This window comes from Dufourea novaeangliae, unplaced genomic scaffold (assembly GCF_001272555.1).
Source record: "Dufourea novaeangliae isolate 0120121106 unplaced genomic scaffold, ASM127255v1 scaffold8, whole genome shotgun sequence".
Classification (NCBI taxonomy): Eukaryota; Metazoa; Arthropoda; class Insecta; order Hymenoptera; family Halictidae; genus Dufourea; species Dufourea novaeangliae.
In genome coordinates, this window is record NW_015373923.1 from 13,067,668 (window position 1) to 13,092,870 (window position 25,203).

The 25,203-nt window shown below is 36.5% G+C and overlaps 1 protein-coding gene across 1 annotated transcript in view; it reads right to left on the minus strand.

Annotated features, from left to right (window-relative positions):
- The window catches only part of LOC107194635 (hemicentin-1-like), a 102,289-nt gene that overhangs the window by 13,759 nt on the left and 63,327 nt on the right, over nt 1–25,203 (minus strand). Inside the window, exon 9 of the mRNA XM_015584283.1 lies at nt 24,527–24,854. Coding sequence (XP_015439769.1) covers nt 24,527–24,854 — 328 coding nt within the window. The remainder of the gene's footprint in view (nt 1–24,526; nt 24,855–25,203) is intronic.

A 25,203-nucleotide genomic window follows, 5' to 3' on the forward strand; every position in this document is an offset into this window, starting at 1 on the left:
CATTTGCGTAGTAATTTAATCTACAATCAGTTTTACGATATATTCGTTTTTGTATAAAAGCAAAGCACTTTATTGTTCCAATAAATGATAAACGATTGGAACTTCGGTTGAGAAAATTCGAAATTTCATATTCAGGCAAAATTTTCTTTGTTAACAGGGTAATACATCTTCCGTTGTCACCATTTTTGGGAAAAACAGGATAAAAAGGCACTTAATCATTGTGTATGGATTGTGACTACCTACTTATTAAAAAATTAAATCTGTAAAGCTCTAATTTGGTAGCTCGTATAATAACAACAAAGGACTCTTTAACTGATTACTGCGAATATGTAATTATAATTAGAAATCTGTTGTGCAACTACTTTGTTGAATCCTAAAATTAAAAACCATAATTGTAGTTATGGTTACCAACCTTAGTGATATAATTGTTATTGGTATGCGCTTGCAAGATTTATGATGCAAACAAGCAGAGGTCCTCAAAGACATACACAAATTTACACATTCATCGCTAGTCAGGTCCAGGGCCTTCACTTTAATTATGATCAATAAATTATCATCCTCTATTGACATTTTAATTAAAACAATTCACGTAATCCTCTTACAATATTCAAGTAATCATTACATAAATATTCTATAGGTAAAAGTGAACTAAAATTAAAGTCAAGTTATGAAAATATATTAGCTTGTATCTAAATGGAATAGAATTCATAAGTAGAATCTATGTATGCATTTCTCAGAACAAAATTAAGAAATACATGTATATTGTTTTCGTATCGTAAGATTAGAATTACTAGTGTCAAATGTGTAGGTGCTAAACCAAATTGTATAATATAGCGGTATATCTAATATATAATATGTATAATTTAGCACAATGTAGTATAAAGTATAAGAATGTAGTATAAGAAATTTCCTCCGAAGATTGCAAAAACATTATTAATTCAATGTCACAACGAATTAAAGCAGTAATACATAACAAAATAGTAGCACCAAAAATTGTTTGAATTGACAGATCAGATCGGAAATTTTTTTCCAGGAATTCTCTTAATCGGAAACTTTCTCCCGTGTAGTATTTCATTTCCTATCGTGTTTCTTTTTATTGTTATTTACTTCGTATTAAGCTCCTTTCAATTTCCCATCACGTCTATCTTTATATGATAGTATTTTATAGTTCTGACATATGAATGCTCTCAGTGAATTTCGTATACATGCGTGTAATCGGAAACTTTCTGCCAGGGGTTGTAATAGGTCGTCTTGGCTTCAACCAAGTACTTAGTGCACTACGACAGCCATTCTTGTAGGCCCTTCGTGTCTCCCTGCTGTCCAATAGCATATACAGAGTGGATCAATAACCTTGACCACCGGGAATATATTCCTTATTTTTAGAGATATGAAAAATATGTTCTTACAGAAGGTGTATGGTACCAAGAAGCCTACAACGCACCAGTAAGAATTTTCTTGCGGGTGTAAGGTTTGAGACATTTCAGAGTTCCATCTGTTTTTTTTTTAATGAGATGTTATACTTTGTTAACCCTAGTACAGTAGTGGATGTTTAGTTGATCTTAACGATCTCTAGTACAAGGTCATTCGATACTAACAATAAGCAATAGAGTAAAAGGATGACTCCAGTGTCATAGGAGGTTTTCGAAGTGGTGTGATGCAACATTGTAATTGTCGAATTGAAGCCTCTTATGACATGAGAATCGTTGCTTTTTTGCCATTCTTTAACGTTGAATGACTTTGTACTATAAGTCTTTGAAATTGTCTCAACATCCACTATTATTGTGGACATACAGGAGTATAGCGTGACGTTTAAAAAAATAGAGATGACCTTGAACTCTCTGAGAACTCACAAGAAAATTATTACTGGATGGTATCGCCGCCTCGATACGCTAAAGCTTATATAAATAAAGTTTTCTCATTTCTCTAATAATAACTGAGATACTCGGGATAGTCAAAGTTATTGGTCCACCCTATATAGGAGTAGAAATATTCCAATATTTTGCGAAAATAATCGAGTAAACAGATGAATCCGTGTCGATTTGTGGCGCTCTCCACACTAAAACCATACAACATTTATTGTTAGGATGCTACAAAGCGCATTATAATTCTGGAGAAAGTAATTTCTAATCAAGCTTCGTATGTTTACGAAAAAGATGGCATTCACAAAAGGACTGAAGGGGCAATGACATACGAGCAACAAAAAAACAATTGTTCGGTTTATCGAATTTCTTTTGCATGTGTGTGTAAGTTCCAGTTTTAGTTAACGGCGACTCGACAGTTGCTTTTTTAACCAAGAACAGAAGGAATGTGAAATTGCTGTTAATACAAATTTCGCGACAGAGTGCAATGAAACTGCCGTGGCACGAAATATTCAAGAACAATATACTGTAAAATTAAATTAAACATCGCTGCAATGGTACAGCAGAGGCGAGCTCTAATGTTTCCTATTGCGTTTACTTACTCCACATACTCGCCTGAAATTGCAACGCCATGTTCGAATAATTGAATTTCGTAATGGGAAGTATAAAGGTTTGTGCACACATTATCGTATTCCCTCAAAGTGATACCCGTAGTACGGTGCTATTACAACCTGCTCTTCCGTAATATTTTGACACGTGATAAAATAAATTTTAGGAAATATGATGAAGAATATTTTATATGGCCGTCCATTTTCAACATGCAGATGCACAACCTAGAATATAAAAAGATACTGGGTATTCTATGTATAGTTACTGGTACAATGGTGACAATGAGGAAGTGAATCGACGAGAAGTCGAAAAACATTTTCTTGAATGAAGTGTTATTCTGTGCGTCTAGACGAATATCGGTCATGTAAAACGAAAAAGCAAGTCAGTAAGACGATGGTTAGGCGTTTGGTTAGAATTAGTTTAAGTTCAACGGTGCAAGAGATAGCGAATTCGAGTTCTAACGAAAAATTGACGATAGGACTATTCGATTCATTAAATAGCTACAGAAATGGTAGGTTTGCTTATCAAAAAATAACATTCTTATATCGACAATGTACTGTGTCCCAACACTTATGAACGGTGGCATACATATTATATATTTTTACGTATGTTGGAAAAAGATAGCAGCGATCTGAACCAAGCAACTGGATCTTTTCCATCTAAGCGACCCGGTTTAACCCGTGCATGACCGAAAAAATCCAATTCCAAGCTTGGGTAACGTCGACAAGGAAAAAAAAGGATATATCCGGACCGATAGGTGAAATTTAATTCGAGTGTTGCACCTCCCGAATCGCCCATATTCGACCACACCGGGGATCGTTGAAATATTTAAAAGAGCCGTAAATCCGCCGTTATCTTTTGTCCTGCCGGAGATCGCTGGCTGCCTCGAATTCCCGAGCTGGACGAGTGTCTGGGGAGCGTTTGTGATACTCGTTAAAGTTTGATTAGATTTTGATTGCTGGTAGAAAGAGGACCAATTTAAACTCCACATCGAGAAATCGACTGGCAGTCAAATGGAAGTTAAAAAGAGTCTGAAATAAAAGCGAAAAAGGAATAGAGTATATCAAAAGGGTAAAAGACGATGTTGGTGTCTTGGTCGGTCCTCCTCGTCCGTAAAAAGAATTTACCGGGAGGTTGGGACAGTCTCGTCCGGTTCTTTTCCCTCGATACCGATGTGGTGGACACTTGCTTATACCGGGATGTGTCCCCGGCATCGTGTGTAATTAAACTTTTTGCGCCGCGAAATTGGTTGCTGGCCGCCACCGTCCCTGTCCCTTCGGCTAGGGCGGCGCCAGAACACGCTCGATAGAAGATTAATCGATCACCGTGGAAAATGGTGAAAACGGAATTGCATGGGCATAACAAAATATGCCAATTTTGTTTTTCGCTCTCAATTATCGCGGCCTGATAAACGCGCGCATTTCGACAGAGAAGAAGGTACGGGCAGCTTGTGTAATCGTACACGATATATCGGCGATTGATCTAAATTGCAAATCCTATGAATCATGGAACGTTCTGTTATTTTTAACGTTTCTATCTCCTTTCGTTCGATCTGTCACAATCGTGGTTAAACAGAAATTTCCGGCCATCCATTCGTTTCATATATGATGGATAAGTTGATTTGTTGTATGAGACGAGTAACAGTTATTTTCTCAATCGGAATAAACTGTAAGGATGAAAGAGATACCCTTGAGTTGTAATATGTTTTCATGAGAAATGTAATGAACTTTTTGGTGATATTTGTCTGGCTATACGGGTGATGGAGTTTGAGGTATTATTGAAGTATTATAGATGGGTATTTATGAATAAACTCTAGATACACAGGGTGTCCCAAAACGATGGGTTAATCCGCAACATAGATATTCCTCGTGTAAACACAAATCGAAAAGTCCTTTGCAGTTAATGCGATATATTAGCAGTTAAACGAACTCGACTTAGCAGTTAACGATCAGGTGAGCGGTGAGCCACATGTACGCGCCGAAACAATAAAAAAGCAGAGGCCAGTGACTTATGTAGATTGTGCGCTTCTTAACTGTGTCTGCGCGGACGTGTGAGTTCGTTTAACTGCTAATATCTCGGAAACGTAGCTTCACATTACAAAATGGTAAATGACTGCGATTTGCATTTACATGAAGCATATCCATGTTGCGGATTGCCCCATCTTTTTGGGACACCCTGTACGTGAATAAACTCTTGATATATCCATATTCAGTGGTCAAAATATTATTTACACTATATTACTTTCAGCAGTTACAGTGACTTATACAATATATTCGTTCACAGACTTCCGAAATAATAATTGAGTGTAAAAATTTATTTTACTTTCATCATACTCAAGTAACAAGTCTTTTTTTCATTTCGAAATAAAATTTGCAGTTTAATATGCTATTTGTTTAAATAAAAGTTAACGGTGAATAAATTTTAGAGTCACTGTATCTATTGGTATGGTAGGTGTCGTAAACATCAAGCAACTATACTCAATATGAACTTGTGTAGAAATTAATGCCAAACAGGAAATATGACGTAAAATATTTTTAGTGATATAGGTAAATATAGTATAATACGATATCAGCAACTCTTCCTTATGTTGCAAAACATCGCATAAGTAACTCGTCGGAGTATGCAAGAAATCACACATTCGAAGTCAAATCAATGATCTCTGTTTCCCGTCTGCTAAGAGACTGTTTAAATCAGCTACAAGGGGAACCATCGAGTAGGATCGTAAGACTGGCGTCTCAAATATTCCCATTGGTGGGCTAAACATACTCAACCTGCTTGAGTACGTTCCGTGGACTGTTTGTACGGAAACTCGCGGGATCTGCACTAGCAGCCAACCCACTATTAATTGTGGCAGAAACTGAGGCAAATAATGAAGCAACGAGAGGAACAGCCACTGCCACGTCAACTATTGCCAAATATTAATTCACCATGCTGCCACGTTTCAGTCACGGCGGCAAATTCATTACAAAGACAACAGAATACGCCCGGAGTTTACCTTTTATAGTGTAGATATAACCAGCTAAACATGCGGGGCTTTCTTAATTTAAACGTTGCACAATAATCAGATATGTTTCGGGCTCCCATGTCTTCAGTCCTCCGAATTGCGTCCCTTCAATATGTAACAAACACTTTATGAAAGTCTACTTTAATAATGGTGAAAGTAGCCTTTTACACGGAAGGAACATAAGTGTAACAAATTAGTAGATTGCTCATTTTATATATACTAATAAAACTCTATAAAACGATGGGTTTTTACTCTATAAAATAAGAGTTAAAGTAACAATTAAATCAAAAATCAAGTCCGGCAATAGCCGGCATCAATAGTTATTTACTGCTAAACCTTTGCAAATAAACTTTTTTTTTCAATATAATTTCGAATTTTAAAGCTATGTGGAACACGGTGAATACATCTAATCTTCATACAAATTTATGAAAAATTGTCCTGAACTGAAACAATACTGATTTGTTACATACATTACTAGCATTCTCTGATTGTTTAATATCCGCAATTTTGTTATCCAGAAGAAAACTTTTGAAAGAAGTCGATTCATTTTCGAGACTGATATACGAGAACTTGTAATTGACAATGAAAACACCGTAAAAAAAATTTTTTTTTCATTCTGTTTATAAAAAAGTTATTATTAACAAACATCACTTATTAATTTTTTATTTTTTTAATAAAGAGGAACATTAAATACATGCTTACCAAGTTTAGTTTTGATATTCCCATTTTTACACCCAAATAAGCTTCTGAACTCCTAAATCGGCGTTCTGGACCACTGTGGTCAGACATATCTTTCATTTTATATAAGTAATACGATTTTCGATGATTTTAAAAGAACACTTCGACACAGCATTATTATTATTATTATTATTACTATTATTATTATTATGGTTAGAACAATAATAATAATACTTTACTTCCGCTTGTTTTCCCACTTTGCGGCGACTTCCGGTTACACAGTGCCTAATACAGGGTGCCAGATATACGTACATAATACTCAATACCAAGACATTATTAAATTGAGTAAGTGCGTTCTATGAACGGAGGTAAAAAAGATGTGTTCTCAATGTGTTTTCTATATTGTCGCCACGTTAAATTTGTAACGGCGATTTCGCTGTCCTGTCAAGGTAAACAAAGAGCAACAGTAAATAACGTAGAAAATGGTCAAGAATTTGAAGTGAATCGCTCCTTGTCCTTTATGAGTGCAACTTCTCAAGAATGGAATTTGAATGCACTTAGGGAGATTCTCTCATCGTAACGTCGTGTTGACTGTGCACTTTGTTCCGCTTGCATAAACAATGCAGGCGCAATGGGGCTGAAACAAGAACGCGCGGACGGCCGTTCGCTGGAACCTTCTCCTTTGGAAAGTCGCGAAGTGCATGCACTTGAAATCATTATGCAGACCGTCTCGGAAGGGTGACAGGTGCCAACTGTCATCTAAGCTATCTGTCAACACGTCTACTGAAACAGAATTTTTGTGCACCAGTGCAGCAGATGCGTTTGGAATGCGACGTTCCATGAATCAAAAGAAAGCGTCGGAAGAAAATGGAAAATTGACATAACATCGCTGTTCTACGTCATAAAGGAATAATATTCCTATCACGAAAAAAGTTTCGAATAGTAAGTAAAGGACCCAAACGTGTTCTTCTATGACAGTCGACAGTAACAGTAAGAATTTATGTAGATGTAGAATTTTTAGAAATACTTGTGTTACTGATATGACTGGGTAATGTGTCACCTAGAAAAAGGATTCAAAAGTTTGACAGATTCCCATTTCTTCTTTAAATCTGGACAAAGTATCCCGTAAACAAGGTTTGCAAATGAACATTTTATCTAGTGAATACTTTAGTATATTGTAATTTATATAAAATATTTACAATCGTATAATATACTTACTTAATAATGGAAATATAAAAGTTTAAAATATCTGTAAGTTATTTTTTCATGGAAAAAATATCGTACTTCGATTTTTCAAATTACGGCGCACCCTATCAAACATCTCAAAAAAATTGAGAACGTTTTTGAATTTTCACAACTAAAATACGCAACTGAAAAATCAGAAAAAAAATCATTAATACGTGCCCCAGTAAATACTACCTATCATATTATTTACACAATTTTCACATGCCATTAAATAGGGATTTTTAGTCCCCTAAATGTATATAACGAGTGTACTAAATTTGCTGGATGTCTCACTTAATGCTGTACAGGTAACTTTCTATTTCATATTTCAAAAATTAAGGAATAACATCTTAAGAGAGTGGGTTATTGTTAATGCAACGCACAGGGGTAACATTGATCTACCCTCATTTTATAGTTTTCCTTAATTCACCCAAAAAATCAAACAATACGCGTCTGAAACTCATTTTCTTAAAATATTTCGTGTGAAAGGTACTCTAATAATTATTTCCTGTTGATTTTTACAAGTTTCACACATGTTAGGCCATTCCATGCGTTTTGTCCGGTACAAACTCGCGGCGTGATGATAGTAAGATCAAGTCCGCGATTGCCAAACTGCGCTCACGGCGAATTAACCCCTTGCCTTACAACATCGAGTCAGACACACGATAACGATTTCAAACTGAATTTAGTAAACATGTATATTATTCGTTTTTTTTTAGTCGACGTGAAATGCTGTTTCGCTGGCATTAACATTTAAGATTTAGAGTAAATGTAACACATAAGAATAGAATTACTTTCGTATCTGGGCACATATTAATGATAAAGTAATTCTTGACAGTAAAGTCGTAAAAGAAATCGTATGGCAAGGTGTTAACGTCGAGAATGCTGATTGAAACAGTGCGTTGGAAGTAAAAGATTTGCACTGGAATCCGGTGGTTTAACAAGATGATATATTTCCACTGACAAGAAAGAAACATCGGGGACTGATACACTCCGACTGTGATAAAACTCTGCATAAATATTTATTAGACCTATCTAAGAATATAGCTGTATTTCGTTCGTGCCCGTTTTTCACTTTGACGGAGATATCAAGCCTTTTATCCGAACCTCCCTTTCTATATACGTGCTTATGTGTAAGTCGTAAACAACAAAAGATATCAAAAAATGGTTGAAATAAAAGTTATACCGTTCCTTGAGATCTATAAAGCTGCTTTTATCGCTTAAATAAAGTTCTTCAAAAAGGAAGGGGTAGGGGAATTCAATTTTCCAAAAAGAATGATTTTTTCAAAAAATTGTACACGCAGCTTTATAGATCTCAAGAAACGGTGTAACTTTTATTTCAACAATTTTTTGATATCTTTTGTTGTTTACGACTTGTAAGCACGTATATAGAAAGGGCGATTCAGATAAAAGGGTTGATATCTCCCTCAAAGTGAAAAACGGGCACGAACGAATTGGTATCTTCTTAGATAGGTCTAATAAATATTTTTGCAAAGTTTCATCAGAATCGGAGTGTATCAGTCCCCGATGTTCCCTTGTGGTATGGTTACAGGTATGGTCTAACGAATTCGAGTGTTTATCGGTTTCTGACTTTTGCGAAGCGTAAAAACATCGTCTTGGAGACAATCAATTTGCCTGGTCAGGAGAGGTGGAAAGTTTGGTGGAAAACTTAAGTGTTGCTGGTCTCTGATTGGTTGTTGGGTCCTGTTGTTAGGAGTATTGGAGTGAGTAAGAAAGTCGGTGGAGGGTGGTGAAGGGTGAGCGAATGCAAGTAGGAGAGGCTGGTGGATAAGGATGTCCTGAGAGTTGATGCGTACGACGTTGTCGGGTGGTTTATGATGGTATTTTCCTGAGACGGCTTATAATTTGGCGGAATTTGAGGTGCAGATGTGCGGGTTGTCGTTTACAGTATAATTACGGTATAATCCAGGGTTCATGAAGTAGGCATGTATAATTAATTGGGAGATTCGAAATGTTGTAAAAAATACAGCTGTCGGACGGTCGATTGTTAGGACCGTATAAAATGTTAAAATATTTTTGTGAATTATTTATATGCCATCTAATGGAGAAAAAAGCTCGAAACAAATATTTTTCTCGTAATTGTTATTTCGGAATGAAAGAGTTAAGAGAACTATTACATATTATCAGTTTCTTTGACGCTTTTTCGGTTCTCTATAGTTACGGGACATTTTGTATACACTGAATCCTGACGTAGTTCTGTCGTTCGTTACTTCGTGTCCATCTACTCTTCAGTTTAAACTGATTCGCTTCTTCCTCTGTCCCTCACGTTCATCCTTCACGAGGGAGGGGGATAAGAATCGATCCGCCTAAAGGGCCAGGAAAACAACACAATGCTTCTGCTAAGGGATATCCCGTTCTTGCCACGGAGTTTCGAAGTCGTTGGGTTCCCTCGAACTTTTCTGTGTTCTAAGCTTGTCGAAAGTGCGCCGCGTACGAGTGGGCCAGCCTTAAGGCAGCCGAGACAATTCGTCCTAAATCGAGGCAATTTCGTGAGAACCCGAAACCAATTTCGGAAGAATTGCATTCTAAAACCATCCGCGTGCCAGGTTCAGGACAAACAACCGACCACCGCGCATACGATCGTGACGTCGATCCAACTAAATGTCGAAACTTGTCGAGGAGTTCCGTGGTCGAAGTCGATATCCCCCTAAGTCAAGAAGGGAAAGCAACCCCTGCCCGTGATACACGACTCTTTCCTCTCTGTTTGAGTTGCTTGCTCTACAACTGGGAGCTCTTGTCGGACTGAAAACTTTGCACTCTTGACATTAAACATGTTTTCTGTTATTTGATACATTTACATACCACGTGGAACGTATATTGACGAGACTGTTAGTGAATTCGTGTTTCTTAATCCCGTACAAAATTGATTGTGGCCGGCAATATGAACAGACAAATTAAAGGCTGAACCGATCTCTGCCACTTCTGAATGTTTACAGAATAAGTAAAAAGTAAATTTTGCTTTGAAACTAGCGTTATATTTTATTTTAGAGTAGATGGAAGTCAATATGATTCACATAATTTTTTAATGCAGATCATGATATCAATAAATGATTGTACCATTAGATACTATTAAAAACGTTAATACGAAAACATAGAAATCCATTATAGCTTGACAAAAACACTAAAGCAATCTTAAAATAACATATTCTTCATTAAAGAGTTTCAATAGGTCAAACTTTTCACGTTAAAACTAACGCATCCGTCCCTATTATAGTAATGAACACTTTTACTCTTATTATCATAAAAATTTTTTCAAAACATTTCTTAAGTATTATTTGTGGGAATTTTCTAATAAAAACACGAATTAATTCTAATTAAACACGACATTGTTACACTTAATTTACAAATACGTATCATATTACTTCACCAAAAATTTGTTTCGTTCTTTAATATGTCATGAACAATGTTCACATTTAAATAATATTTTAACAGAAATTTTAGGTTGCTTTGTATGAAAGTTTCTTCAAATACATTCATATTTAAACAAACAATTTTTCTTTTCTGACAAATGTAAGAGAATATTTCAAAATTTAAGGGTTAACTAATTTATGAACATATAATGTTCGTTAATGTAGGCAAAACATTCGTTAAAATTATATCTCTTTTGTTTATCTTATCTAAAAATTACTTGTGTTTTAGTGTGATTTAGTCATATGTTTAATGTTTTATATACATAAAACTCATTACAAAAATGTATTTGAAAAAGCTTTTATTGACGACCCTAATTTTTAAATGACCTGCTTACGTATATGTATTGTTCTGATTTCACATTTGACTGTATTAACACAAATTTTCATGAGAAATTGATTACCTTAATGTAAAAGCAGGACTCGTTTCAGAAATTGACAAACTTTCTTTCCACCTGAACGTGTTTGCTAGCCATAACTTTTCGAACTTCTTGCGAAGCGTGTTTGAGAACTACAAAATTGAATTGGATGGTAGTCTCGAAAGATGCAAGTTTCGCAAAACTAACTTTTTTTAATTTTTAAACGATTAAGGGTTGTAAGACGCTGTAAACAAGCCGTGAAAAAAGTATAGGATTTCCTTTTGAAATTTAGTAGGTAGTGCGCAAGAAAACTTCGTACTTTCAATATCAGAAAATGCAATTTTCGAAAACATTGAAAAGTTTCTCGAAAAACAAACACTCAAAATTTGCAAAAAACTGAAAAGGAATTGTAAGGAGAAAGTAGGTACTGTTGCATGTATAATATTGCAGGAAGCAATAATATTTTGAAAAGTAAGCTCATATTTTGTATTTGATCTGAAAAAATAGATAGGTAATAATTCCAGGGTGAATTATAATACTGTATTTTAATTACTAATTTACAATCCTACTCGTGGTGACATTGCCTAGTTATTGATGTTATTGTTTATTTTCGGCAATCCCCAGTTTTATATAATCATTTGCCATCCAATTTATAAAGATGGTAGCGTACAGTATATGAAACTAAACAAATACACGGTTCATAAATATCTTATGGTAACTTTGTCAAGAGTTTGTCAACTGCTGGTACAATCAACGCACAAAATATTTAAGTAATCGTTGAATTTTTTCGATGTCCATGTCTTTCGTCGGGTGAATGTTGTAAATTTTTAAGAAGTACTTTCTGTAACTACTAGGTGCACCTATACGTAATCCACCATAATTGCAAGACGATATATTTTGCCTTACAAATATATTTCCGCTATTCACCGAGTAAAAACGATGTAGGATATTGGGAAACAATTATGAATACAAATGAAGTACTGTAGATCTTCGATTTTGAAAAAAATTAATACTAATTCCGTCAAGTAATAGTGGATTATTTATTAGTAGATCTAATGAATTAATCGTAGATAAAGAATTACTTATTTGTTGGATTTCAAGACCTTTTTACCCGTTGTTTGGAACTCATCGATGATTAACAACATATGTATCAACTGTACTTATTTGTGAAGCTTGTTTTAACATCAACATTGTACTTTATACCTTAACTCTTAAACTTGCAGTGTTGCATCCATGCAATACTCATTTTAAAAGTGCATCAAATAATGTTACCGTTTAATATGTGACTTATGTCAGTCACAATCCGTAGTTTCACTGATGTGAAATAGGTGTCACCGTTTTCGGTTGAAAAAATTCAAGTATCCTATCATAAAAGAATAAACAAAATTGAAAAAAATGTTCGACTTCAAAATAACAAGATACAATGTACATATCAGCCTCATAATTCGAAAATAACGATTCAAGGGTCCAATCGTTAAAGTATCAATGTGTATTAAGTAACATTTATTAACTTCTCCATTTCTGCATTGCCTTTTTCTGGAAGTTACAAGCTAAAGTTTGCAAAAATGTATGTACTCTCTATCAACACTCACGCCGTCAACCACCGACTGAAACACCTACTAAAATTAGTCGTGGAAGGAATGATAGTCTATGCTGTCGGTTTATATGAATACCCGTGGAAATTCTTCTTTCACGGGCTCAGTATGAGACGGAAAAAACGTACAAAAAGAAAACACAAAAGCGGAATAACTATTTATCACCTCCCTTTCTTTCTCTCATCTCCGATATCTTATCTTCTTTTTTCCCCCACTCCCTCGGTCTCGGTTTTTCTCCCGACTACCCCATCCACTATCTTTTCCTCGTCAGCCTCGTGGTACAGCGGGCGCCCTAAAGAAGAACCGACCTTATTTCTTATTCCGCGATTCGCGGCGGGTCGGGACGGATCTAACAAAGAGTCGAGGACACGTTACTCCGTGAGGAATACCGGTAGGAACCTTGGCCCCGTGCTTAATTATCCTAATGGATTAGCCGGTGATCATTCAACGGCCGCCCGCTACGAAATGGAAAACCGGGAGAGATGCTGTAATTCTTTCCGCGCTTCGCTCTACCGTAGGCGCCGCGGCCGCTTTCATTCTCCGCGTTCATTTTCTTGCACCGTCGCGCGCTGCGTCGTGTCGCGTTACAGTTTTTTCTTTCCATCTACGGACAGAAGGAACTTCTCGCCGATCCCTGGAACGGTCTCCTTCCCGTCCGATTCAAACAACCCCGACGAAGAACCTACCCGCTTCGGATCCCACGCTTTTCAGTACACGTCCTGCCGTTTTGCACCTTTACCCTGAATCGAGACATCGCACTGGATAGGAGCTGGTTCGCGCTATCATTTGTTTTTTCCTTCACTGGAATTACTCGGTGTCTCGAGTGTCTATTCGCGAGTCTAACGCGAGACAGTGGATATTTGGCAGGAGACGTCGGGCACGAGGGACCTAAATGGCATTGAATACGGTCGTAACGCGATGTGCGAGGTTTAGAGATGAAATATGGTACGCTATGGTACGCTCGAGATTATTGTACAATGCCAGATATCTATTGTAGATGGTGTATTGTTTATGCAGCGACGAGATTGTGACACCAAAACATGAATAGGGGATGGAAGAAGAAGGAGATGGAGAGTATAAATATTATCTAGAGAGTGTTACTTGCAATTAGGCAAGTTGATGGTAAAATTAAAGAATTACTTAATGGTATGCAGAGATGGGAAAATTTGTTGGGCTAGGTAAAAAGTTTTTTTTATTCAAAAGATGAGAAAGTATTTCTCAATTTTTAATCGATTTAACACGGAAATTCCAATTTCTATAATGGAATACGGCTGCTTCCTGAATGTGTAGACACTTCGCAAACAATTATTTAGTCTCATTAACTGATTAAAGGTCAGGATGACACTCTCAAATACTGTTCCTTTTCACTATTAATCGAATGAAATTGTGCCGAACTCTGTTATGAAGAAATTTATAAATGTTTAATGGGAAATAAACTTAACTTAAATTATACATTTTCGATAGCAGAACGGAAGAGTAACGTGTAATATTTATTGTCAGAGCAGCTGAGTGGGACTAAAATCCTTACTTGGTGAAGTATTGAATCATTACATATGTAAGTTTTTATATTTCTTGGTGCGTATTAGTTTTGTTTACGGAAAATACGTAAAAAATAAGAAGAATGGTCATCCTCTTTATGATTTCCATATTGCCAAATTAATTTACCCATAGATACAAGGTCTCCTTGATTAAAGTACCCAGTGTGTAACATAACCATGTCGTATACTTGTTTTCCAATAAAAGTATCAAAGGCTCTAATGACATGCATTTCAACGACACCCCAAATATTGAATTAAAGAAGCCTGCTATTTGCTGTTTTCATTTATATGATTACTTTACGGTCATGTACTAATGTTTACAATCGCGTAGAAGCCTTTCAAAGATTGCATTGTATATTGCATATAGACTTCTAAAAATGTATTATAAAATTTAATATTTCATCAAATACAATTAACACATTGTTGATGGTATGCTGTCAAATGTACATAGCATAATTCCCACATATTATTAAATATTATGTAATAAGTGCATGTGTACATTAAATATTAATTATTTATGAAATAAATCACTATTACTATCAAAACTAGTAGTATTTTTACTATCTTTTTCAACATATTTCTGACTACAGGTGATACTAATATATTACCCGATTCCATGTATTACCACAAAAAGCAGTTGAAAATGAATGAAACTTTGACATCATCTTTCAAGAGAATGCTTGAGTTCCGACCCACGGCCCCATTCAGACTTTTTAACCCCACGGTGAGTAGAATATAATGAAATGATAACAAAATTTAATCTTCAAATTCATGGTCAAGATCGATTTTGCGGCAAGGTTCTTACCTGTATCCCTACCAAATGGAAGGTGTAGAATCCGGCTATGGTAGCCGCGACATGTAGTTCCTCGACACCCTGTACAGATTAGTTGTATCTGTTTCCAAATGTGTCCAACATACTGACTCTTATAGACTGACTCTAGTACTTTTACATATTCGAAATATCCAATCTCCAAAACCGACCAATTTCCCTAAATTAATATGTTAAAATTTCGTACAGATTTAAAAAAATATTTCTTCGAAGTTTATGAACCTGCATGTCTTACAATGGGGTCATTTAAAATCCTTCTTATGTCTTTCAAATTTTCTTCACACGAGACATTGAGTGTCGTTACTTGCACATCTTCGATCATTTATCATTATCTTACAATTCAACAGATATTATTACGATTAAAGTACAACTACAGACGTAGAACACCTAGAAAGGCACGGTTTCAATGTCTCCTATAGTCAGACCGTCTCAAAAATTAGAAAGAAATAGCTGCTGGACGGTTTTCAAGCCGTCTTTTTCTAACGACACGTGGTACGATAAGGAAGTTTTCGGTGCCTGCGAAACAGAAAAGTAGATGGAAGGAAAAGAAATGAATGTCATACGAAGGCAGAATGGTGACCCACAGCATGCTATCCTTTTCTAATATTTGACGGCCTTTCAGCCGAATGCGTAGTGTAGTTATTATATGGCTATGAGAACAACCACCGAGTAGAAGATCAAGGAGCACTCGCATCGCAACAAAATCGAGAGCACTGTCGATCTTCACTGACATCAAGTATATCGATTTAATAACAGCGACTATGATCCAAAAGCACGAATCGAAGATAAACGTATCCGAAAGTCCCACTTCAGAACAATCAAATCAACTAATTATCTATTATGCTAATCGCAATTAATTTACTGTTGTCATTGTTGTTAATGTTAAATGAATTAATTATGAGTAACAAAAGAGGTGCGGGTTCACAAGAATATAAACAGCGTTACCTTTCTCATGAAAAACAGTCGAACGATATAACGTTACGTGTGAAAAGGTCCTTATTCGATTTACCCTACTGTAATCGAAACAAAGGCCGTGGCAAATGCATCACCTACCGAGAATCTCAAAGAATTAACACTCTGCAGATCGGTGCTCTTTCGACGATCCTGACACTGTCACTATTACAGGCAAGTCGTACGAAAGACCAGGCGAAAGCACAAGTACCGTTGAGGAACAGAACCATTGAACGCACAAAGAGAACGATACAAACGGCTCTGTTACATCTTTCGTAGCGAACTGACCCCAATGGCGTTCCATCAAACGCGAACAAAGCAAAGAGGCCACAAATTGGCTACGACGATCCGCAGCCAGGCTGCCATTCGGTCAAATGAGGGGCTGCGAGCTTACGGCCGTCAAATCAATATTTGCACCTCGCTACCCTCGCACACAGCCAGGTTGTTGTGCAAAGTCAGACGTGCTGGAATTAGAGAAGAAGGAGGCAGAGCGTTCCACGGGGACCAAGAAGTAAGGGGGTGAGTCCGATAGCGGCTGGAGACCCAGTATGTGTGATTGGTCGCCCTGGAAATCGGCGGTAAACTGAATTAACCCGCTGTTGACCCGTGACCGAATATTATCAGTAACTTTCCATTATGGGCTGAAGCGATTTGGGTATGATTGATTATAAACGAACCCCCATCACGGCGGAAAGAAGCCTGCTATTTACGGTTTGGCAAAATACACATTCGACAATTTTTCTTCGAAAACCTGACATTGGGAGGGTAGCGTGCTCGAGAATTGCTTGAGAATTTCAGTCTTGACTAGAGCAATAAATTCAGTTTTAAATTACATATTTCGGGAATAGTAAAGTACTAGATGATAGGTACAGAATGCAACTAAAGGATAAGTTGCTTTCAGTATTCCGTTTAGCCTTTATAAATATTCTGTTATTATTGATAGATCAAACTGCATTATAAATTTATCAATTCATTAAATAGTCATGGTTTCGATGAACCAAATTGGGAAGAATACGGTACGTGGAATGAGAGTGGCAACTAGATCAGATAATGATTATGGAATTATATTTCTTGGGAAGGGTACAATACATGATCGTACAATATTTCCAACGTTTGCGACACAATAATTTTTATAGGCTTATAACGTCAGATGTATGATTTGTAAGCTGTTTGTGATAGTTGCATAACGAAGGTGATGTAAAAAACTCCCTCCTCGCCCCGCTATATCGTTTACAACTCTCATGGAATCTTGGTCCATGGCAGTGCCTGCCTCTCCAGCCGTGACCACGTAGACAATACACTTATATTGTTCGTTAAACATTGTCCAGTTATAATATGAAAACTCTAGTACCCAGTAGCGACCTCTAAACGCCAATCAAATTTAAACAAAAATTATATACACTCAACTAAATAACAGGGGACTTCGATTCTAACACTCTACTGACCGATAGCCTGTTAACACGTCCGATACGGGTAGAAAGTGTAGTTCCCAACAAGGGTAAATCTTGCGGCCGCTAGGGAACTATAGTTCCAACGATTAGTGTTCGAAGGCTCGTCGGCACTGACAAGGAGCGGTCTTTTAATGGGGTTTAGCACAGTAATAGAATTTGGAATTCTAAGATATTGTTTCAGCCGCATATGGCTATTAGTTTATGTAATATTTAATATTCGCTTTCCGACGTGACATATTAATACTGAAAATATGAAAAAAGGAAAACACATTTCTTCAGGTCATGGAGATGGAAAAACAATTACTGCCCGTCCTGAATGTGTTAATGGACTTTTGAATTTTGTATAGATAAGAAGCCAAGTAATTTACTCTTCGATCGTGGTTAAAGGAGACATTGTTACGTTACTCTAATAGAATTATTACTATTCTTTATAAATGTAATTGCTACTGGGATTGAACTTTTTAATAATAGTTTCTTGGCTGTTGGTCGTTAGATTTATTAAACCTATTAAACAGTATGCGTTAGGTAATGTCTTAAGAACCACCCTACCGTACATTCAATAGTACTTAATACGCTCCTAATAAGTCAGCAGCTGAACAGTAACAACGTACACATCTAGGCGTCCGAAAAAAGTTTGGCAATAATTATAATCCCACGAATAAAAGGTCGTCTAAACCGCGTAGTATTCGTGTTTATCATAGAGAGAACTCACAGAGGGAACCGCGGAAGGGTATTGAAAGCTAGGGAAACAGTCTCGACACATGGACATAAGAGATATAGGCGTTCGTTGATTGAGTGTAATCTGTTTTGTTAATTGCAAGGTCCGCAGAGTCCGATACATGTGGTTGCGTTGCGCTGCGTTCAGCATTGCAAGCCGGCCGCCTGCCGCCAGTTTCCGGGCCCCTCGCCACTCCTTCGGGTGTATGCGCGAGCTTGCAACAACCCCGACCACAGCCAAGTTACCTTATGGGGGCCAGGGGAGGTAGGTTTCGGTGACGGGACGGGTTTGAAGGTCGGTTAACCGACTAATTGCAGTACTGACGTGTCTGCTCGGACTATTTGCGCAATTGCAATCATATCCGCCATCCTTGTGTCACCTATCACGAGCATAATAGGCGTGACCGATCTTGCTGCAAACCACATGCACCCGTCGTTAATTGACCGTCGAAAACGGAGCTCAGCGTTTTTTTCCTGGCAGCCATGTCATTTTTCAGAAGTCACACCACGGGTGGAGTATACCGTTATTATTACGCAGACGGTCATTATAGAAATGTTTTTTTTCTCGTGGATTTCGATGACGTACGAAATATGCCTACTACTCTTCTAAGGTTTGGAAGCGGTTAAGTGGAATCTTAAAAAGTCCAGTGGCAGATTTTTTTTTAGAATCGGTGGCATATAACTATAAAGACTTATAATATAATATATAATATACATATACTCCCGTTCATAAGTAGTTAGGACATTTTGAATATGCAGTAAATGTTACAAGGCAATTGCTGAAAATCTATAATAAATATTGTTTAGGAGATATTAAGGTATGATTGTTACTAATCCTGTATTAAAGGAATAGAGGTATGCAGGGTGTCCCGAAATAGGTGTAAGTTCTTGAAAGGGGTGACTCCTGGGGTGATTTGAAACACCTTTGAATCGATTGAAACAATTTTCCTTAGTGAAACAGTTTTCCGAAGCTTTGTTAACTAGATATTAACGAAAAACCCTGATCAATCAGAGCGCGAGTCTCCCGACTTAACTCCTACGGTAGCGTTGACTGCACGTTGTGCTTGTACTATGAACATGCAAATCGACAGGCATTGAACGGAACTGCGTAGAATAGTAAATGAAAAATTAGCGAAAGAAAATGAAAAATTTGATATGCTTTGTTACATCTTTTGATATTCTTTCTTTAAATCAAAAGAGCACGCTGCAATATTCTTTTCTTAATACGTTTAAAGAAGAATACAAAAAGAATTTTTCAGAAATGTTCAATAATATTTCAAATATTTTAATCCTGTTTTAGGTCACAGTGGTCCTACAATATTATACACGCTCGGAAACATATCCCACAAGTAGTTATGTCGATTTATAATTCTATAGTTTGTCTCTTATAATAGGTTCAATATTCCATGATAATTGTCTGTTAGCGGTACATTGTGTAGATATAATTATGTGGTCTCTTACTAATTTGATACTGCACATATTCCGTGATGCAAATCTTTCTTGTGAAGAAAGTAAAAAGTCGTTTTCGTATTTCCTATTCATAATCTCAAATCTTCTCCTTCTTCTGTATGAATTGATCTTCATTTGACAACTTGCCTCGTACTTGACATTTTTAGTTACATTAAACTTGCACGCAGAAATACGTACACTATTAGTCTTACATTAACTTGGTATGGTAGAGTTAACTTCAGTGATTGTTAAAGAATTTTTCAATGCGACGAAAATGACAATGAATTCTGTTTAAATAACAGAACTTACGTACAACAGAGTGTTTGGATAAAGATAGTTCAATGCTCGTCAGCAGTATCGAACTGGGTTAGTTGTGATTGTATTTCAGACGAAGAAGTAAAGATTCTCGGTAAGACTCATCAACATAGCTTTCAACGAAGAATAACGTTCAGAGCAGCGTATCCGTTTGATAGATCCGATATTCCGTAAAAAGTACCGGATTCCTTCTCCAATTATATCTTCCAATTTATTGCTTATCTCGATCAGTTTCTACTCCCTTAATCGGGCAGTATTGCGATTGAGAAACGGTATCATGGCCGAGACTTTCATCTTTTCTTCTGTTTTTGTCCACGGCAAAAAGTTTCGTTTCGCGAGCGTCCCAGTTTGACCGAATTTTTTCTCCTTTTTGCCTTCGAGATAATACGAAAATAATCATCGTCCGTAACGAGAAAACTTCTCGACGCTTTGCTGAAACTCGATAATGTAAATAACTTCGACCTCGTGGAATCTAAGAGTCGAAAATACGAAGCACACAGTTTCATTCACCGTATCCCTATTTTTACATCTTGGCGAATTAATGACTGTTGAGCGAAATCTGGCGTGATTGTCATTAACTTTAAGACGCTAAGAGCCTGTCAGAGATTTGGGTTGATTAGATAACGAGTTAAAGTTGTATATGAACGAGATTGGAACATTATAAGGGATAACAATACTTTTTTCTTGGGTAGTTGAATCTCTTAGTGAGTAATATGCATTATGCATTGATCACTACTTCCTTTTTAAATAAAAAATGAGTAAGTGTTAGAATCAATTAGATCTTTCGTACTGCAGGCCATAAGTATATTATAGAATGTACAATAAAATAGATACAAAGGTACTAAATTTTAAATTCATTGCAAAATTGAAATACTTAAAAATCCTATTAACATAATAAACTGCGAAAATATTTCGATGGTATGAGTACTAGGTTATCGTTGGTAATTTAAATATTTTCATTATAATACAAATATACTTTGGTGAATAGAGGTATGTATTAACCTTTTGTACCTAATCAATATTTCGAAAAACCCCACGTTCAAGGACAAGATTGGTTCTTCCATTACATAAATCTTACTGAATTTTTAATTTCAAATGAACCGTTACGAAGTTGCAGTGGTCACGGTAGACCACTTTTTGGGAAGAGATATCCGGGAGATCGCTCACCATTTATTTACTAATAAATATTTTTAAATAAAAAAATTACCTTTTAATCTAGAAACTGCAGTCTTTGAACCACAAACACATTTTTTGAAAAAGGTCTTATAGTTTTCGAGAAAAAAATTCCCAAAGAACACTCTTTTTTCGGCCCCCTGACTGAGCATGACAAACCGGGTACACGCGAGAAACGCGCATTGCAGAACACTCTTGAAAGGGTCGATTTTAACGAGTTGACGCGCAAGAAACGCCAGAGTTATATGGAATTTTGGCTGCGCGTGTTCGTGTTCACTGTCGCACGTGTCTGGACTAGCCTTTATGGATGAAGAAAAGAATTTAAAAATGGCACAGAGTATGTACATATCATTTTTCTACATAATTGATTAGCGTAATGATCAAAAGATTCGTACACGTTTAGTACTTTAAATTGTTTAAGTACTAACGACTTTCGTTGTAAATGTTAATACCAAGTTTTCAGTTTACAATAGACCTGCCGTGTTTCATAGTACACTCTTACTATATATTTAACTGTGGTAAAATAACATACAGTAAAGTTGTAAAAGTTTTCAGCGATAATAGAAGTCTATTAAATGCGGAATCGAAATAAATTGGCTGACTTCTGTACCTCGTGTTTAAAACTTTGTACATTATGTACATGTCATGGAAACATTTTTATGTGTGAAGTATAAGAATAGAACGTAATTTTATTAAATTCTATTAATTTCGGTACTTAATGTCGTTTTTGCGCAGTCCGCGGCAGAGGTCGTCGTATAGAAATGCCGTTCTTCGTTTAGTCTCACCGTAGCTAAAAGGTTAAATTACATAAAGCGTTCTAAATTATTAATAATTGGAAATACAGACCTTTAGAAAATATGAGACTCTTTTTTTCAAATAACGATACATTAAGAATCCGCATTTATATTGTAACCTAATGTTCTTCACATATCATTATTTCAGAAATGCTAATATAGTCGTTCTAATCCCACTTCTGTTATTGTGATATGTAATTTCTTGTTTTGTACAGGAACTTGAAACTCACTAGTCCTATGTAATAATATAAACTTTGTCCCATTCAAAAATGCCTAGGAAGTGACGAAATGTCAACAGAAATACAGTTCATTATAAGTGTAATTGATATGTATTATATTTTTCTTGCTGCTAGTCCCCGAAAATACGTGTAAAGTATCGGCTAGCATTGTGAAATTACGCAGTATATCGAAGACATCAGTATCGAAATAACAATTAAAGGAGTAGTAATTGCGCTCGTGATCGTATCTCATGGAAAAAAACGACATTCGTTTAATTGCTTCTGCTTCAAATGACTTCGTGATTGCCAGTCCCTACGATTAATACTCGAAGCCATTGCAGTGGTTCCGTGATCAATTGGGCAGGACGAGGAAGATTTTAATCGGAATCCTTGAAATATTCAATACTGAACAATCTGATAAACATAATTTATTGTGCGCGGTATTACTATTTCTGATTATATCGGATGGCTTGTTATTGCTCATGAGCCGAAAGAGAAAACGACATATGAAAAAAAAAATTAAACGTACAGATCACTATTTATATACAAATTTTTGTCTCTCTCTCATTCTTTCACGTCGCACCAACTACAAAATATTACTAGCGATAGCAATATTTAGTTATATATACTACACTTGTACAAGTAGTTATGTGTCTGTTAGGATTTGGAGTAATAGAAGTATTTATTTTTTATGAATAGAGAAGTTCTTTTTAAGTTGTTGCTTATGTTGCTCTTTTGTCGTTAAATTGAATGTTTACTGCTGTTTATAATTAGGAAGTTTATAATTATCTCAGAAGCAGCACACTTCGAAGAAAAAAATTATTTAAAGATCAGAGGATACGACGTGTATACGACGCAACATCCTAATGGTAGAGCACACAGTGGTACCGTCATAATAATCAAACCTAGTATAAAATTATTTACTTCCAACTTAAATCATGATGACCTACAATCAAAAAACATAGTCATACACAGTTGGCATAGCCCTATTACCATATCAGCACTGTACTGTCCTCTTAAACACAACATTAATAAAGGAGATTTCGATAGCTTTTTTGCAAGCCTGGGCAATAAATTTCTCGCATCATGGCTGCGCAAAAATCAGAGTACTCGTACAAAGTTTACGAGCAAATAAACTAAAACACAAGTACTGGGGAATCCACGTACTGGCCAACTGACTAAATAAAATACCAGATATACTCGATTTTTTCATCACCAAAAGTCTTTCAGGATGCTATATTCAAGTTCACTCCTGTACTGATCTCTCGTCCGATCACTCACCTCTAACCTGTTGTTCAACACTTAAATAATTAACATCAAACATTTACTAACTCTCCATTTCAAAATATCTACACCTGTCGTCGAAGATACCATTTCGTATTTTGTTTCGTAAAACGATTCAATGAAACATTTCTTTAGATTTTTGTACACAAAGTACTGTTTCTATCGATTTCTGAATTTTTTTTGTTACTTTCACAAACTATGAATGTAGCTGATTTCTTTTAGCACGATACCTATTGCCGAGGCTTTCAAATATACGTACCGTGCAGAGATTCTAAGTTGCTGAGTACCTATAAATTGAACGCCTCCCGTTAGCAGTCGACCTCACTCTATCTCGATGAGTTCCCATCGCGTTCTTCGTCACATAGAATTATCGATATAATCGACATAGCCAATGATAACAATTCGTGTGACTAAAGGTGGTCCAACCAATTTGATTCATCAGCAACTTATGATCACTGCATGGTACAAACTCGTGGTTTTACACAAACTTGTTAATAAACCGCAATTATATAAAATGTTGATTGAAATTTATCGGTGCGCGAAAACTTTCTACACCAACTGTGAAGGCCCATTTACACGTTCAAATAAATGGCGCAAACTGATTTATGCTAAATACATTTGCGCAAGCAGATCGTTGTGTCTAAACGGAAAATCGTTACGTTTAAATGGAAGCTAACGCCCCTGGCAAATAATTACCATTACTTTCCTTACCATTTAATTTTCAATAACTTATTATAATTATAGTTTATTTTCTATATTTATATAAAATAACTGTGCAAGGTAGACTGTACCTGTAATGCACAAATCAGTTTGCGCAAATTATTTGAACGTGTAAGCGGGCCTTGAGTTCACTTTAAAAAGGCCCTGGTCTCACAGGTGACATTAACAACGTACGACCAACAGCTCTACCGCAAACGGGGTTAAACGTGCCGGAAATGACCACGGAAATCCATTTAATGACCACTCGTCTGATACTAGCGCGAGCCAATTCGACATCTGTCAAACGCTTCCGTTAAACACCGCGACCGTATTAGAAAGTCAATGTACTCACCGGTCGTGTACATGGCGACACCTTTCAGGGTCACTGGTTCCAGAATGGCAGGCTCGCTCCTCCCCTTTGCATTAATCGCGTAGAGAAAAAGTCGATAACTCCTTCCCGTCGTTAGGCCCGCCACCTCGAAGGTTGGTCCGATCGAGCTGACCGGTACCGTTTTGTTCAGTAAAATTGGCCTGCTGTCCTCGTCCGCCACGACTTCCAGTTGATAGCTGAAGATCGGAAGGCCCATGCCGGACTTTGCGGTGAACTCCGCGTCCAGGGTTGCCGACATTTCCGTCACACTGCAATTGTGAAGGGCGTATGGTCGGCCCGCCGCTATTACCTACGAAAACGAAAGTTCGCCTTTAAATGACGTATCGCAGCCATGATTAGGTACCTCGCAATTTTACTAAAAAATATTTATTTATTTGTCACTTTAATCCAGATGGTTCATTCAGGTGTATGATTTTAGTTTGGTAATGTATCCTAGTAACAATATGATAGTCTCTGTGCTTGTCTAATGATTTGATTCTGTCAACAGTAATTAACAAATTAGTTCAAAAACTTCGATATTATTATACGCAAGTCAGGTATTCAGGAAAAGGTTATATTGAATATCAAAAAGTTCGTAACATAACCTGTCAGGTTATCGTGATCATGTCAAGCGTACTTACAGACTGTAGGGAACTACT